The sequence below is a fragment of the Phascolarctos cinereus genome, unplaced genomic scaffold (assembly GCF_003287225.1).
Source record: "Phascolarctos cinereus isolate Bilbo 61053 unplaced genomic scaffold, phaCin_HiC Scaffold_4;HRSCAF=312, whole genome shotgun sequence".
In the NCBI taxonomy this organism is placed as follows: domain Eukaryota; kingdom Metazoa; phylum Chordata; class Mammalia; order Diprotodontia; family Phascolarctidae; genus Phascolarctos; species Phascolarctos cinereus.
The window spans coordinates 344,333,094-344,347,759 of NW_027555847.1; the positions used below are offsets into that span (position 1 = coordinate 344,333,094).

At 34.1% G+C, this 14,666-nt stretch overlaps 1 protein-coding gene across 1 annotated transcript in view; it reads right to left on the reverse strand.

Annotated features, from left to right (window-relative positions):
• Positions 1–14,666, reverse strand: part of PARP8 (poly(ADP-ribose) polymerase family member 8) — a 217,081-nt gene that overhangs the window by 25,779 nt on the left and 176,636 nt on the right. Inside the window, 5 exon segments of the mRNA XM_020996772.2 lie at positions 2,578–2,645; positions 4,062–4,127; positions 7,844–7,969; positions 11,677–11,735; positions 11,738–11,768. Coding sequence (XP_020852431.1) covers positions 2,578–2,645; positions 4,062–4,127; positions 7,844–7,969; positions 11,677–11,735; positions 11,738–11,768 — 350 coding nt within the window.

Consider the following 14,666-nt stretch of genomic DNA (forward strand, 5'->3'; position numbering starts at 1 on the left):
AGATGTTGTAATCATTTTATTTAATTACATAATATTTCCCTTTCTCTCTTGAAACAAGTCTAAAAGACTTTAACTTTTAAGTTAGCATTGAAGACTGGCCAGAAGAAATGTAAAAATCACAGTTCAAAAACTTTTTTAACAGTCATCTTACTGAAAAGAACACTTCTAAGGTACGTTTTACACAATTATCATCAACATAAGATGACAAGACAATTAACAACTATTTCTATATTTCCTACTTTCTCAAGAAAGATAATTTAAAACTATTAAGTTAAAACTTAAGAGTGTCACTTTAAAATCAAAGGATCATATATGTTATCAGTTATAGAAAAGACTAAATGTACTTACTCAAATACTCTGTAAACAAAAGGATTACAATCATCAATGGACTCAATTAAAAAGTACTTTTTTAAAAATGTGAAAGTGTCAATTAAAAAGTACTTTTTTAAAAATGTGAAAGTGTTTTTGAAAATGTGCAAAATATAAATAACTATTATAATTAATGAATAAAAAATTCTGGAAAAGAAAATGGTCAGTATCTCTTCTGTTTGAAAGGTGAACGCACTGAATGTCATGGTCAAGTGGAAGAAGGTAGATGGATACCAAATAATCAGTGAGACAAGGGGAGAGGGAGAGAAGGATGTACTTTTCCTTTCCAGCATACATTGTTATGACATAAGGAGGTGGCATGGTATAGTCGATGATAGAGAGATAAATATCCATATGTGTGTGTGTGTGTGTGTGTGTGTGTGTGTGTGTGTTTCTGAGTGTGTGAATAAAGACTTGGATTGAGGAAGACATGGACTCAAATCCCACTTCGAATTTTTGTTAGCTGTTTGAACCTATGCAAATTATTTAACATTCCTAAACTGCCACAAATTCCCTAAGATTCATTTACTTAGTTACAGATGGACCATGATCTGATTGGGCAGAGGGAATCCCAAGAATAAGAATTTTTCATGCTGATAAAATCACAGACTCTTTGCACACTGTATAAGCAAAGAATGTTCCAAAGATGAAAAAATCGTATGTATATCCATACACATTTTAGTTTATATATATTGTAAGTTATAACAATAATAGTTGTTCACACACGTATATCACTATAAGATAGCTAATTTCATTTTCATAGCAACTCCAGGAGGCAAGTATTACAAACTATTATCACTAATTTACAAATGAGGAAATTGAAGTTCAGAGAGCTTAAGTGATTTGCCCCTGGTCATACAGCAAGTAAATGGTAGTGGTGGGATTTGAACTGAAGTCTAATTTAAAAAGGTAGTCTTTTCAAACCTCTTTTGGCAAGATCCTTCTCCATTTCAATTAATGTCATGTTAAAAAAAAAACCTTGATTAAACTGATTTCAACTAAGCAGAATCTCTGAATAATAAAATGTATCCCTCCCTCCCCCAATGCCAAGGCAAGACTAGAGGTGATCGATATAGGTTGCCACATGGGATATAACATAAAGAGGGACTTCAACATTTCTTTTTCTTTTCTTTTCTTTTTTTTTTAATGTGAGGTAATCAGGGTTAAGTGACTTGCCCAGAGTCACACAGCTACTGAGTGTTATGTGTCCAAGGCTGAATTTGAACCCAGGTCCTCCTGACACCAGGCACAGTATTCTATCCGCTGCGCCACCTAGCTGCCCCAACAACATTTCCTTTTTAAATAAAACTTCAAATATAGAAAATTTCACTCTCTGTGGCTTGTGGCTATTACTTTTGTGACCATGTTTTAGCATAATATCTCAAATTCTCTGGTAGGGACTAACTCAGAGGGGAAACCATTGTTAAATAGGAGTGAACAGCAGGTACTGGGATAGAATTTCCTAACCATTCTACTTTGTTCAACAATTAGCTTGTCTCAGCTAATCCTGTGTTTCATTTTTAGGAAAAAGAGGTGAGTGATGAGAAACACAAAGTAATATTAGGGACTGCAAAAAAAAAAAGTAGGGCTTGTGTTCTGGGCTCAGGAGACATTCAGTTAAGTCTCTTAACAACTTCTAGAAATGACCACAATATACATTACTACAATATACAAGAACTCATTTTGCGGACCTTCTAAAAAAAAAAAGCTGGAGGGAAAGGGGGGAGAAATCTTGAAGCACACAAACCACCTTCTGACATAAAAGAATGATGCAATGACTAAGGCAAGAAAAGGAACTAATGAATTTTAGGAAGATTTTCTAACCTAAAAATACTGAAACAACTGATGTTCCAGCTTAATCTTCACTTAACCAGAAAATTAAATTAACCAGAACAACTCATTACCTGTGCAATCCTGTTAATCAAGGTTTTTACTATGGACAAACAGCAGTTAAATGGACTGCATATCTTTGCAATGCAAGGCACAGTGTATTCTTTCCCCAGTGATGTAGAACTTTTAATTAAAATGAGAGTCATTAAGGGCTTATATAATCTTCAGGGCTCATAAGCTTCCAGGAGAATCTTAGCATTGCAGGTTTAAAAAAAAAAAGACATGCATTGCTGTTGTTTTCTTTTTTCCTTCTTTAAAAGCAAGCAGAGTAAGGCCACATTCTACATTTTTATTAAAAAGAACACTGAAGTTTTATACCATTGCAACAGAGGATGAGCAAGGGGGTCCTGTTTATCCATCTGTTTCTTGATTTCCAAATATGGTGCCTATAAAAGACAATAATTTTTGATTTCTCTTAAAATATCTATTTTTTAAAGTATCTAACACACATTTAACAAAAGAAATGCAGGCTGATTAGTATGCCTAATTCACAGATTTCTTGACATTTATCCTTGAAAATTTACAGCTTTGTCTTCGTAAGAACTAAACTTGCTCTAGAAAATTCACTCCAAGGTTAAATGATACCTATAAAATTAGAATAAAAGAGAACATTTTATAACTCCAACCAATGTTCATATCTGAGCGTATTCGCTTTTTTTTTTTGCTTTTAGGCAATTGGGGTTAAGTGACTTGCCCAGGGTCACACAGCTAGCAAGTGTCAAGTGTTTGGTCTGAGGCCGGATTTGAACTCAGGTCCTCCTGACTTCAGGCCCAGTGCTCTATCCACTGCACCTGAGCGTATTTGCTTGAGTCTAGGGCTTTCCATAAAAAAACTGAACAGAAATTTCACTAAAATAAACTCTCCCTTCCTCTCCTTCCCATCCCTGAGCACAGTACTTTATTATTTTCTCTCAAATAATAACAATGAAGGCCTATGCAACTTAACCATATTCAATGAAAAATATTCAGAGAAATCTCCCTTTGACAACTCAGGAGTACAGAATGCTATATTTAGCAATACTGACGATGGATTGTAATACACTTATCTCAAAAAATTCTGCAGATGTGATATAATAAAACCTACTTGAAAAAAAGATACCAAATTCTACTATTTTCATCTTCATATTGAAGAGATAGTGACATCAAGAGATTAAGTAACTTGCCCAAGGTCACAGAGCAGGTAGGTCACCGAGGAGCCAGTTCTACAATTCTAGTCCCTACATTTCTTAGTGGAGTGCTCATCAGTTGACATTGTCTCCCATTTAAAATAGCTTATATGTAACCCAGAAAAGAACCAGCCATTTTTGGCAAAGGTCTGATGCCAGAGTCAAACTTCGCAGCTATTTATAAAACCAGGAATGCCTGGGGTCTAGGATATAGTATAAATATATAGCTATAGCAAAGTCATTTTCATTACTAAAAATCATTTACTGAGAGTTTAACCTTGTGCAATATACTACTAGAAGCTGCAGGGAAGAGGGGGATGGTAATTTTAAAGATGATAATGCTGTCCCTGATTGCAAGCTGGATGTTTTCTACACGACATAATCTTACTATAACTGTGTTATTTCCTTTTCATAAAAGACAGTGACAATGGCATATCTAATCCAGTAACATTACACAGTCATCCAAATTTCCTGATTAGAAACAATCATCATCCTTATACTCCTATTTTCCTTTAGGAGAAATATCCATCTTAAGGGACATGATCCAAACGCAAATAAATTTTAAAAGTACTTCCCAACATGCCTGAATTGCAAAAACAATGAGAATAACAATAGTAAAACACCATGCTTACTTACCTGTGTCATTTCTCTAATAGATGTAATACTATCCAATGCTTTCATTACTCGGTCATAGTTCTTCTTCTGTTTAAATGAAAACACACACGTGATATTAACTTACAGAACCATGAAAGCCAGCATTTCTTCATTTAGAATCTCCTCTTTATATGCAAAGCTTTAATCAGGGGTAAATCAGAAGGTAACAGTTCTTCAACAACATTATCAAAACAAACTTTAAAAAACTTAAAACTCTGATGGATGTAATGACAAAATCTGATTCCTGAATACTGATGATGAAGAATGTCACCCATCTCTTGAAAGAGAAGTGATGGACTTGATAATCAGACTGAAACATAGATTTTTCTACACATGACCAATATGGGGAAACTGTTTTGCTTGTCAATGTATATTTGTTACAAGGGCTTTTCTTTTTTTTCTTTCCTTTTTCTTTTTTGTTTTCACTAGAGAGGTGAGGTGATTGGAAAATAAATACTTAAACTTTTAAAAAAATTTGATTTTTTAAAAACTTTATGTTTTTATACATTCCAACTTCTCTGTTACTCCAGTTTCTGATAATGAAGTTACCCTTCTCCATCCCAAAGCAAAATAGTTTACATGATACCATCCTTCATTTTTCTCAAGCAGTTTACCCCCTCTTATGTTTATTTGGTCTGTCCTTATTTCTTTCTTTCTGTTGCCTTCAAACATTCTCAAGTCTCTCTGGTTCTTAGAATATCTTAACTATGTTATACTAGCTGAAATCTCTGCTCCCTTTCTCAGTCAAACTCCTAGAAAAATATGTCAACATTCATTGCCTCTATTTCTTTCCCTTCATTCAATTCTCACTCTACTAGCTTCCAGATTCATCACTCAAAATAAATTGCTCTGTCTAAAGTTAAAAATGTTATTTTAATTATCAAATCTAGTGGGGATTTTTCTGGCTCAGTCTTCATTCTTTTTGACTTACCATTTCCCACTGTTGATCATCCTTTTCTCCTAGATACTTGCTCTTCTCTGGGTTTTTCTGACACTCTGGCTTTCTGATTCTCTTCCTATAGCTATCCACCGGTTTTCAGTGCCCTATGATGGTTCATCAATCATCTCACTTCCTTTAACTATAGGTACAAACTAAGGCTCTGTCCTGGGTCCTATTTCCTTCTCTGTCTCCATTCTCTCACTTGACTTCATCAACTCCCAGGCATTTAATTATTATCTCAATGCATATGGTTGTATCTATACAGACCTATCCAACCCATCTCTCTTCTGCCACGTCATATGATCAACTTCCTATTAAATAGTTTAAACTGGATGTGCTTTAGATACCTCAAACTCAGTGTGCCTAAAACAGAACTCATCTTTCCCACAAATGAACCCCTCTATAGAATATCTCTATTTCTATCAAGAGTATGATCACTCTTCTACTTTCTAGGGAAGATAATCTCATTGGTATCCTTGATTCCTTAACTTATTCTCATGCCCACATATCCAGTCATTTGCCAAATCTCATCATTTCTTGCTCCACAAAATCTCTTGCTTTCATCCCCTTTTCATTCTACACATAGACATCATTTCAGTTCATACCCTCATTACTTCTCACCAGGACTATTGCAATAGCCTCCTAATCATCTGTCTTAAATCTCCCCCCCGCCCCTCCAATCCATTCTTCACACAAAATGATTTTCCTTAATTATAGACCCAACTATTTACTCAATTAACTCTGCTCACTTCCTGTTTCATCTAGGATAGAAATATAAAGTCCTCTATTTGGCTTTTAAGGCCATTCACAACTTAACTTTCCAACTTCATTGTATGTGATTCCTGCTCTTGTATCCAACCAGACAGGCTTTCTTGCTGGTTCTCACATAGGGCATTGCATCTATTGTCTCTGTGCCTTAACACTCTCTATCACTCATTCCTAGAATGTATTGCACACCCTCTTCACCTCTACCTTAGATAACCACTCACTTTCTTCAAAACCCACCTTAAGCACTATGATATGAAGCCATTTTACTCAACCTGATTCCCAGGAAATCCTGCCCTTCCTACTTTTCTTATATTTAACTTCCTTTTATTTCTTTGGTGTTGATTTAGCTTGATTCATTCTGAAAAAACTTATACAAGTACATACTGTCTTTCAAATAGACCATGAGTTCCTCGTGAACAAAGATGGTTTGATTTTTGTTTCTGTAATCCCAACACATAGCACAGTCCTAAGCACATAGAAGGTACTTAATAAAATATTGGACAAAAAGCTGCCTGAAACTTGCATGAACTTTGAATGAGCTGGAAGAAAACAGAATACTAAGCTGCCACTGCTATGAGATGTGAGAACGTTCCTTTGTTTGATCCATGAAAAATAATATTTCTTTGTCTACAGCCTTAGCCTTAATTGCTCCTGTTTCACTTCTTTGGAAGCTGTTACTATAATACTGAGTGGGAAGAAAAGAAAAACTACACAAATCAAATGCAAGACACCAAGTCCTGATGTTTGAATTTTCCCCACCATAGTAATTCTTGGCCATTTATGAGCACAATAAACAGAATACACTCCAAACACTGATATCTACCACAAATCATACATTTTAAGACATATCTTTCAAATTAAATGAGTGTTAAACCAGGACTCAGACAATTATATAAATGAAATTATATCCTCAATTGGTCATTTGGTTTCAAACATAATTAAAATATATGCAAGAGTGCCCATCATTGCAGTTGATTGTTAAGGAGTGGATGGGAAAAAGCTTTCTAAATAAATAGTTTCTTTGTACAATTTCAGAATGAATGTTAAGAGGAAGCAAGGAATAGTTAACTCCACTGCAACATGAGAAATCAAACCCTCAAAGGAGCATGTAATTTGATGTCAAGTTTCCAACCTAGTCCCAGGAGAGAGAGAGAGAGAGTTATCTAAGTTTCATTCTGTAGGAGATCCTACACTAGGTAGAGCAGGGAAAACAGAAAAAAAAAGCAAAAAGCAAAGGATATTACTTCCAGTAAACTGAAATGTGTTAAGCAGTCAAGTACACATGAAAAATTGTGGGACTTTTATATGTACCCAGAGAAACAATGGCAAAATTAACACTGCCATAATTTATTAAAGTACAAAAAGGACATGGCTTGATTTGAATAGCAATACAAAGGTCTGAATTCACAAAGTTAGTGAGGATTTGAAAGGAAGGAATACAAATACCCAAAAATGAATGGCATGTATGATGTCCTGGAAGTGGGAATAAACAGTTGAATGTAGGAGAAATGAAGAAACAGGTTCTTTGGGAAAGAATTACAGGAAGAGGGCAGAAGGCTAGAGATTTAAGTAGACTGATCTAAAAAAATCTAAAACACTGCTAGGCTTTTGTATAGTAGAAAGAGTACTTAGTTAAAGAATTGGAAACCTAGGTTCAAGGATACGCTATAGCCATCTTGTACCAGCTGCTCACCAGTGCCAACTGGTACAGTTTCATTAGAAGCATTTACACCCCAGAAACTGGCAAACACTACACATCAAGGTTTGATTTATGGTTTTGTTGATGGTCGGTACTTGAGAAAGGGATGAAGAAAATTTTAACAATGCAAAGCAAACTTAAAAGTGTGTGGTTGCTAAACATTTACCAGCATGCCATTACCTGGGTCCTCATTCCATTTTTATTACTAAATAGTTGTGTGATCTTGGTCAAATATGCTCTGCCTTCCCTCACCTTTAAAATTGGAATAGCATCGGAATAGCTGATTTCTAAGACAACTAGGAGTTCTAACACTCTCAAAGTCTCTTCTAGGAAGTCTCTAAAAGGATCATTACTTACCCTAGGATTGAAGGCCAGCATTTGAGGATCGTTAGGATCTACCACAGACGGATATGGCTCAAAAATAACCACTTTCCTGGGAGATTCCAGGGCAGATCGACACATTGACACAAGCAGGTCTACCACCTACAAGTGTAAATATAAAACCAGTTAATGCTCTTGCTCCAGAATGCTTTCAACCAGCCATTCCTTTATTGAATAATTCAGGAAAATCTTTACTTTTTTCCTCATAACCTCCCTTGTATCACTTTATTTTGAAGTTTACTAGTTCATACAATAAAAGTAAAAATTTCAGTACTGTCCACAGTTACTACTACTGCAATGTAAAATGTGGAACTAAACAAGAAGGTTAGAGGTTAGAGTATTAATTCTAAGTCTTCTGTATAGAAAACTTATGTTACTAATAATAATATGGTCCACAATTTGGAAGGAGGGTAGAAGAGGCAAAAACTCTTCCCAAACTTAACAATAAATTGTTCAGTCATTTTCAGTCATGCACAATTCTGTGTGACCTCATTTGGGGTTTCCTGGGCAAAGATACTGGAGTGGTTTGCTATTTCCTCCTCTAGCTCATTTTACAGATGAGGAAACTGAGGAAAACAAGGTTAAGTGATGTGCTTAGGGTCACACAGCTACTAAGTGTCAGAGGCCTTATTTGAACTCAGGAAGGGTAAGTCTTCCTAACTGAAGGCCTGGCACCCTAGACATTGTGCCACATAGCTGAATAAAATATATAACAAATCTTTATTTTATCTTCAAATCTCCTAATGCTAATTACCAAACAGTCTGCAAAGATCATCCACAGTGGCACAGGGCAATATATTTGAGGATAAAAATAAAAAAAAATAATAAAAGTTACTGATAAGGTATTTTTGGGTTTTTTTAAAGGTGAAAATTTCAGCAAAGCCATTTTTGCAAATCAAGATAGACTCAGCTAGTATGGAAAGAGTGGTCAATTTGAAGTGAGGAAAACTTAGTTCATTAAGCTCAGCCACTTAGTACTTTTGTGACTTTGGGCACATCATTTAACCTCTTTGATACTAGTGTCCTCAACTTCTTGCACTAGAAGAACTCTGAATTCCTTTTCCTTTGACATATCCCAAGATCTTCTGTGCTACGACTCATTCCACTATCAAAAATAAGATGGCAGACTGCATGCAATGATGCTAACCCCATAAGCTGAGATTTATATGGACCCACCTAAAAGACAAAAAAAAAATTCTTCAAAGCAATTTTGACCTCAAAAAAAAAGGAAACTAAGCTTTTTTTTTAAAGATGAAAAAAAGTAATGTGACTAGTAGGGGTAGTTAGATGGTACAAGATGTTAAATGGTGATATCTAATATAAATCTGGTCTCTAGAAGTGTGTGTCTGTGTTCATGTGACATTAATGAACCTACACTTTTTTGAGATTTTAGCAGAACATTCAGAATTCTTAAAGCTAGCTGAATTAATTAGCAAGGCAGTAGGCATGAGATCCAAATATAACAGATAACAAAGCGAAAAGAAAAGACATTTTTAAAAGAATAATAATTAAGATGGCTGTATTTGGGTCAGGTAGGTTTGTCCTTTTTGACAAATTACAGCAGTTTAGAAAAATAAAATAAAGGTTAGATTTCAAAAGAGGGCATGCAATTTTCTAAATCCTAGCTGTGATTTTTTTTCTTTTCCAACTGTACTCCTACCACTCCCAGATAGAAAAAAAAAAGCTTAATCCCAATCCAAAATATTTTCAGTGTTTCCTGATCTCATCATGAATGCGAAAATAACATTACAGTTTCTGAGCTGAGATGAAAGGGAGGATAAATAACTTTCCCCTCCTAAAAATATATGGATAAAAAAAAGGAGGCATGATCATAAAATAAAAGCCAAAATCAGAACTATGTTTTATTAACATACTTGCTTAATACTCCTTTAAAAAAAATTATAATGCACCAAGAATAAAAAGGGAAGGGAGCAATAACTCATTACTAACATGCTGTATTGACATACTAGTACTTAAAAAAAATGCCTGTCTCATTTTACATAAATGCAGATATACTGAATCAAAATTGATAAAATGAACTAAAAAGAAAAATGTCATGTATTTTTATGTTCTAGTTTTATTCAGCAACATTCTAGGAAATCATGGAGTAAATTTTTTAGTTTGTTCTTTAAAAAGAAAATTTTAAAGTAAAATTTTAAATAAAAATGAGGAAGAGACAATGGAGACAATATTTTTGTCACTCAAATCACATTTTTTCCCCTTCACTAAAATATTTTAGCTCATGACTAGTGTTTATCTACATGACAGGCACCATACAAATCAAACTAAATATATCTTTCCTCTTAGAACATTACAAACTAAGACTTGTGAAAACATCACTGAGGACTAGATGAAACCTTGAATGTGTACCAAAGTCACATATCTGCCAAGGATATGTGTACATTTAAATCCACTGGTGATTAAGAGTTGGTAAGAGGGGGCAGCTAGGTGGTGCAGTGGATAAAGCACCAGCCCTGGATTCAGGAGGACCTGAGTTAAAATCCAGCCTCAGACACATAACACTTACTTATGTGACCCTGGGCAATTCACTTAACCCCTAGCAAAAAAAAAAAAAAGAGTTGGCAAGAAACTTAAAAGAGTGTCTTGCTCACAGGTGGAGAGAGCTAGAAGAAACTTTAGGGCCCATTTCATCCAACCCCGTCATTTTATAGAAGAGGAAACTGAAACTCAGAGATGATGGCTGACTGACTTAAGATGCCAAAGCAAGGTAAGGGCAAGAGGAGAAGTTATAGTCCAGGTCTCCTGAGTCTCTACTCACTGAAGGTGTTTCTACACAACATTGCCTCTAATTAGTCATGAGTTATCAAGAGATTTGTACACATTTTTAGAAGGGAAATCATAAGATCCCATGGCATGGCTGTTTTAAAGATGGAAAGGAGAAAAGACTTGGCCAGTGTTATAAGTGATTTAGGGACAACATCACAAGTGAAGTGGCACGGATGAAGAAGATGGCTGGTACTATTTTCAAAAGGTTATGGTATTTAGAAATTACAATTAACAATTACAGTTGTTAAGTGTTAAAACTCAAAAATGATAACACTTTAAAAGATTAATGTTAGTAACTTTAAAATAAAACCTTACTTTCTTATCAAAACTGAGTTGTTGTTGTTGTTTTAGCAGCCTATAAATGAACTTATCCTGCATTTATAGGACTTTATTTCAGGGATCAATGAAATGTGGGTAGCAAACATGCTTGGGCCACTTGTGGAAATACACAATAATACCATGGATGATTTTTATATTCTCAGTTTAGTTAACCAGGCAATGGTTTATTTGAATCTTCTAGAATCTAGATATCAAATAGTAGATGCTATTGTTTTATGAGTTCTAACCCTTTCAAATGTTCCTTCTTAAAATGGTACAGGAAATTGGAAGATTTTTTCATTCCAACTCCTTCACAGTAATGACTGAAGTCCTCTATTACTATCCTGTGATATTATTTGTTGGATTTAGATTTGAAAAGGTGATACTACAAAAATAATTAGTAAACCCATTAAGGATATCTTAATTCCTTTGATAAAGGGATAATATTTAGCAATAGATAGATATGTCACATTTTCTCTTCCTTTAGGGAATGACTCATTTCATTTAATCTTTAAATTATGACAGGCAGACTAGTTTATCCTTTCTTGCATGGAATGGGAAAAAACGATATACCTTTAGTCAAAAGGTTGAACAACCTATCTTGTACAACATTTGGACATAAAAATAAGCTATTTATTCTGAAATTGTAGACTAATAAAAATTAAGAATGAATCAAGAAGATAATTAGCATCACATATGCTTACCTGAGCCCCAGTTGCTATTTCATCAGCAGCTTCATTCATTACTCCAAGAGTTTGAAAGCAAATACGCATAGCTCACGTTCACACACGGTAGGCTATAAAACAAAACATAACAAATTACAATATTCTTGATTTTTTGAAAAGTTAAGCTCATTTTGCACTACTCCATAGAATGTACAATATAAACTTTTTTATAGTTTATAGTTTTTTTCAATTTTTATTTCTACTATTTTTGTTATGACTTTATAGAACTTGTACTAATTTGATTTTGTGAATAGTTGACTAAACAGTGACTACTAAGGTTTTCATTACTATAATAGGGAGTTGAACATAAAATAAATCAGATTTTTACACCTTAATTTGTACAAATGAACTAATTTTATCAACAAATTAAAAAAAATACTGATAGATATGCCACTACTTCCTAAAACACAGAGTTCCTTGGGTTTTCCTTTTTTCTTCCATGTTACTATGCAAAAACTTAACCAGTGAAAACAACAAAAGAAAGTATTATAAATCTAAAAAAAAGTGACAAGCAAATATGGTTGTTGTTGTTATGTTTTTTTTACAAGAGTGCCATCTTTAAGAAAGCAACTTTATTGGCAAAGAATGGGCATGAACCCAATCACTTTTTATATCACTTATGAAAGCAGACTGAATTTGCTGCAACAAATTTTGACTTCAATAACCTCCTGAAATCTACAGCATTGAAATATTCACTTTGTGATTACTTTGGAAGAGTGATCATCTTTCAAGCCTAATACAGTGTCATGCATGTGATTTATCTCATCCCCTAAGTTACATTGCATTAGGCAGCAGATGAAGCCTGACATAATCCAATTCCCTGAGCCACTGCACCCCAGACAAAAGGCATTAGTTATTGCCAATGTTCTTATGCTTACTTGTTCCAGAGGATGACTTACTCATTCACATAAACAGTGGGAAATGATGGAAACACTCCTATCCTCAATACTAGCTCACCAACTATCAAGATTCCTGACTTTCTTTGAGTCTGAAGCATAAAAAAAAATGTGTCCTCTGTCCTTCCGGAGCTATGCTTTGTTTTAGTGTAAGAAGTTTCTGAGGGAAAAAAAAACCCACCTGAAATTAAGTGAAAGGACTAAATTTGTCATCCAGACACAATAAATGTTTTCAATCTAAGGAGAATCACCATACAAATGTTTCAACATACTCAATACCAGTAGGTTGTGCTATTCCCCCCAACTTCCTTTTACCATCACCTTATCTGTCCTCCTTCCTAATTTCATGTGAACACTTCCCCAACCACCCATCAATTACCCCAGTGACAGTAGCTTAATTTTTTCTCTTTTCCTTAATTTATCATGCACCTACTATAAACCAAATAAATACTAAAATAATCAGAAGGCAGACTGTGGAAATCATTAATTGTACGAGACTTTACTATTTCAACTGTCCGAGGCATAAAGCAGAATAGTCATTGGTCAGGAAGAGATCCAGGGAAAACATTAGTAATTATGTTTTGGGGGTTGAGTATTTCTTATGCTACTAAAGTTTATCAATTCTGAAATGCAATGAAATCTATGAGGTTTCTGTTTAAGAGTTTAAGATCATAAATATGAATATACCATGCATGAAGATTGAGTGGACAGTATTATAAGTTTGGATATATCAATTACATTTACTTTCACACTATTTATTTTTACACATATATTTAGGTTTGTATATATGTACCTATATACATACTGGAATACTAAAAAAAAAAAACCGTTACATATAAATTCACATTTTTGGTCAGAGGTTGAAAAACCATGGTTCCTGCGCCAACTCTTTCCACCCATCCCTCCCACACTCATGAGCTAAGAATGGTTTTGACATTTTTGTAATTAAAATGTAAAATTTCTTAACTCCAGGCCAAAAACTGATTTGGCTCCTGGGCTATAGAGATAAAACAGTAAGACAAATGATCTGAAATAAATTACTATATTTACTTTTGATATTTAATTTTGTTTCCAAGTAACAAAATTCAGATTAGTAACAACTTGAATTAGTATAATATCCAACTCTGATTGATTTGCATTGGTTTTTAAGTTTTATGAAAGCAACTATTAGAAAAGTAAATTTCATGGAAGATTCCCGGAATCCTAAGTATATACTAAAGGGGTCATTTATGGCTGTAATTCAACTCACATTCCAATATAACTACAATGTGAACACAAAGCTTAACTGTCTTCCTGACAGGACTGTGGGAATGAATAAAATAGAGCTATACAACCAAGGTTCATAATTGGATACATTACATGCATGTTAACACATACAAACACACACATCCTTTTTATCATTAACAACCTCTTATTTAGGTAATTGTAACATTAGGCTTTTTAGTATCTACACTGATCTTTCAGAGGGCATGTTCTAATCCACAGTATACACAAACTTATATGTGATTATACTGTTTATTTAGAAGGAAGATGAAGAAAAGACTTGACGTGATATTCTGGGGAAAAAAATTGAAATGCATTTTTTTAAAATTTTGGTTTGATGCCCTTAGTCAATTACTATAAAAATATTTCATTCATTATCAAATTATATTTCAATGTATAAATTTATAAAACACCTCCAACTAAACCTTAAAGAAGTCATGAAAGCCAGCCTTACATGGCCTTTTCTATTTTACTCCCAATCATAAGCATCCATTCTTACCTAATTTCAGGAAACCATTGTCTTGCTCATGTTGGCCCAATTCTACTTGAGTTTAGTCAATAAATGGTTCCACAAAGTTTAACTATAACTTTTTTTCTCCCTTTTACCCCTTACTAGATAATTTTGCTTCATTCTTTTAAGTCAAATTTCCCCTTTTTCTATTCAACATAGTTCTATAATTTATAATCCATTTCATGATGTAAGTATAGTATTTATTTTAATTCATTAGTTGTTTAAATCTGAACATAAAAGATCAAGTAAAATGAGCATGCCCACATACGAAGTAGAACAAGAAGCTGTGAATCTGTACT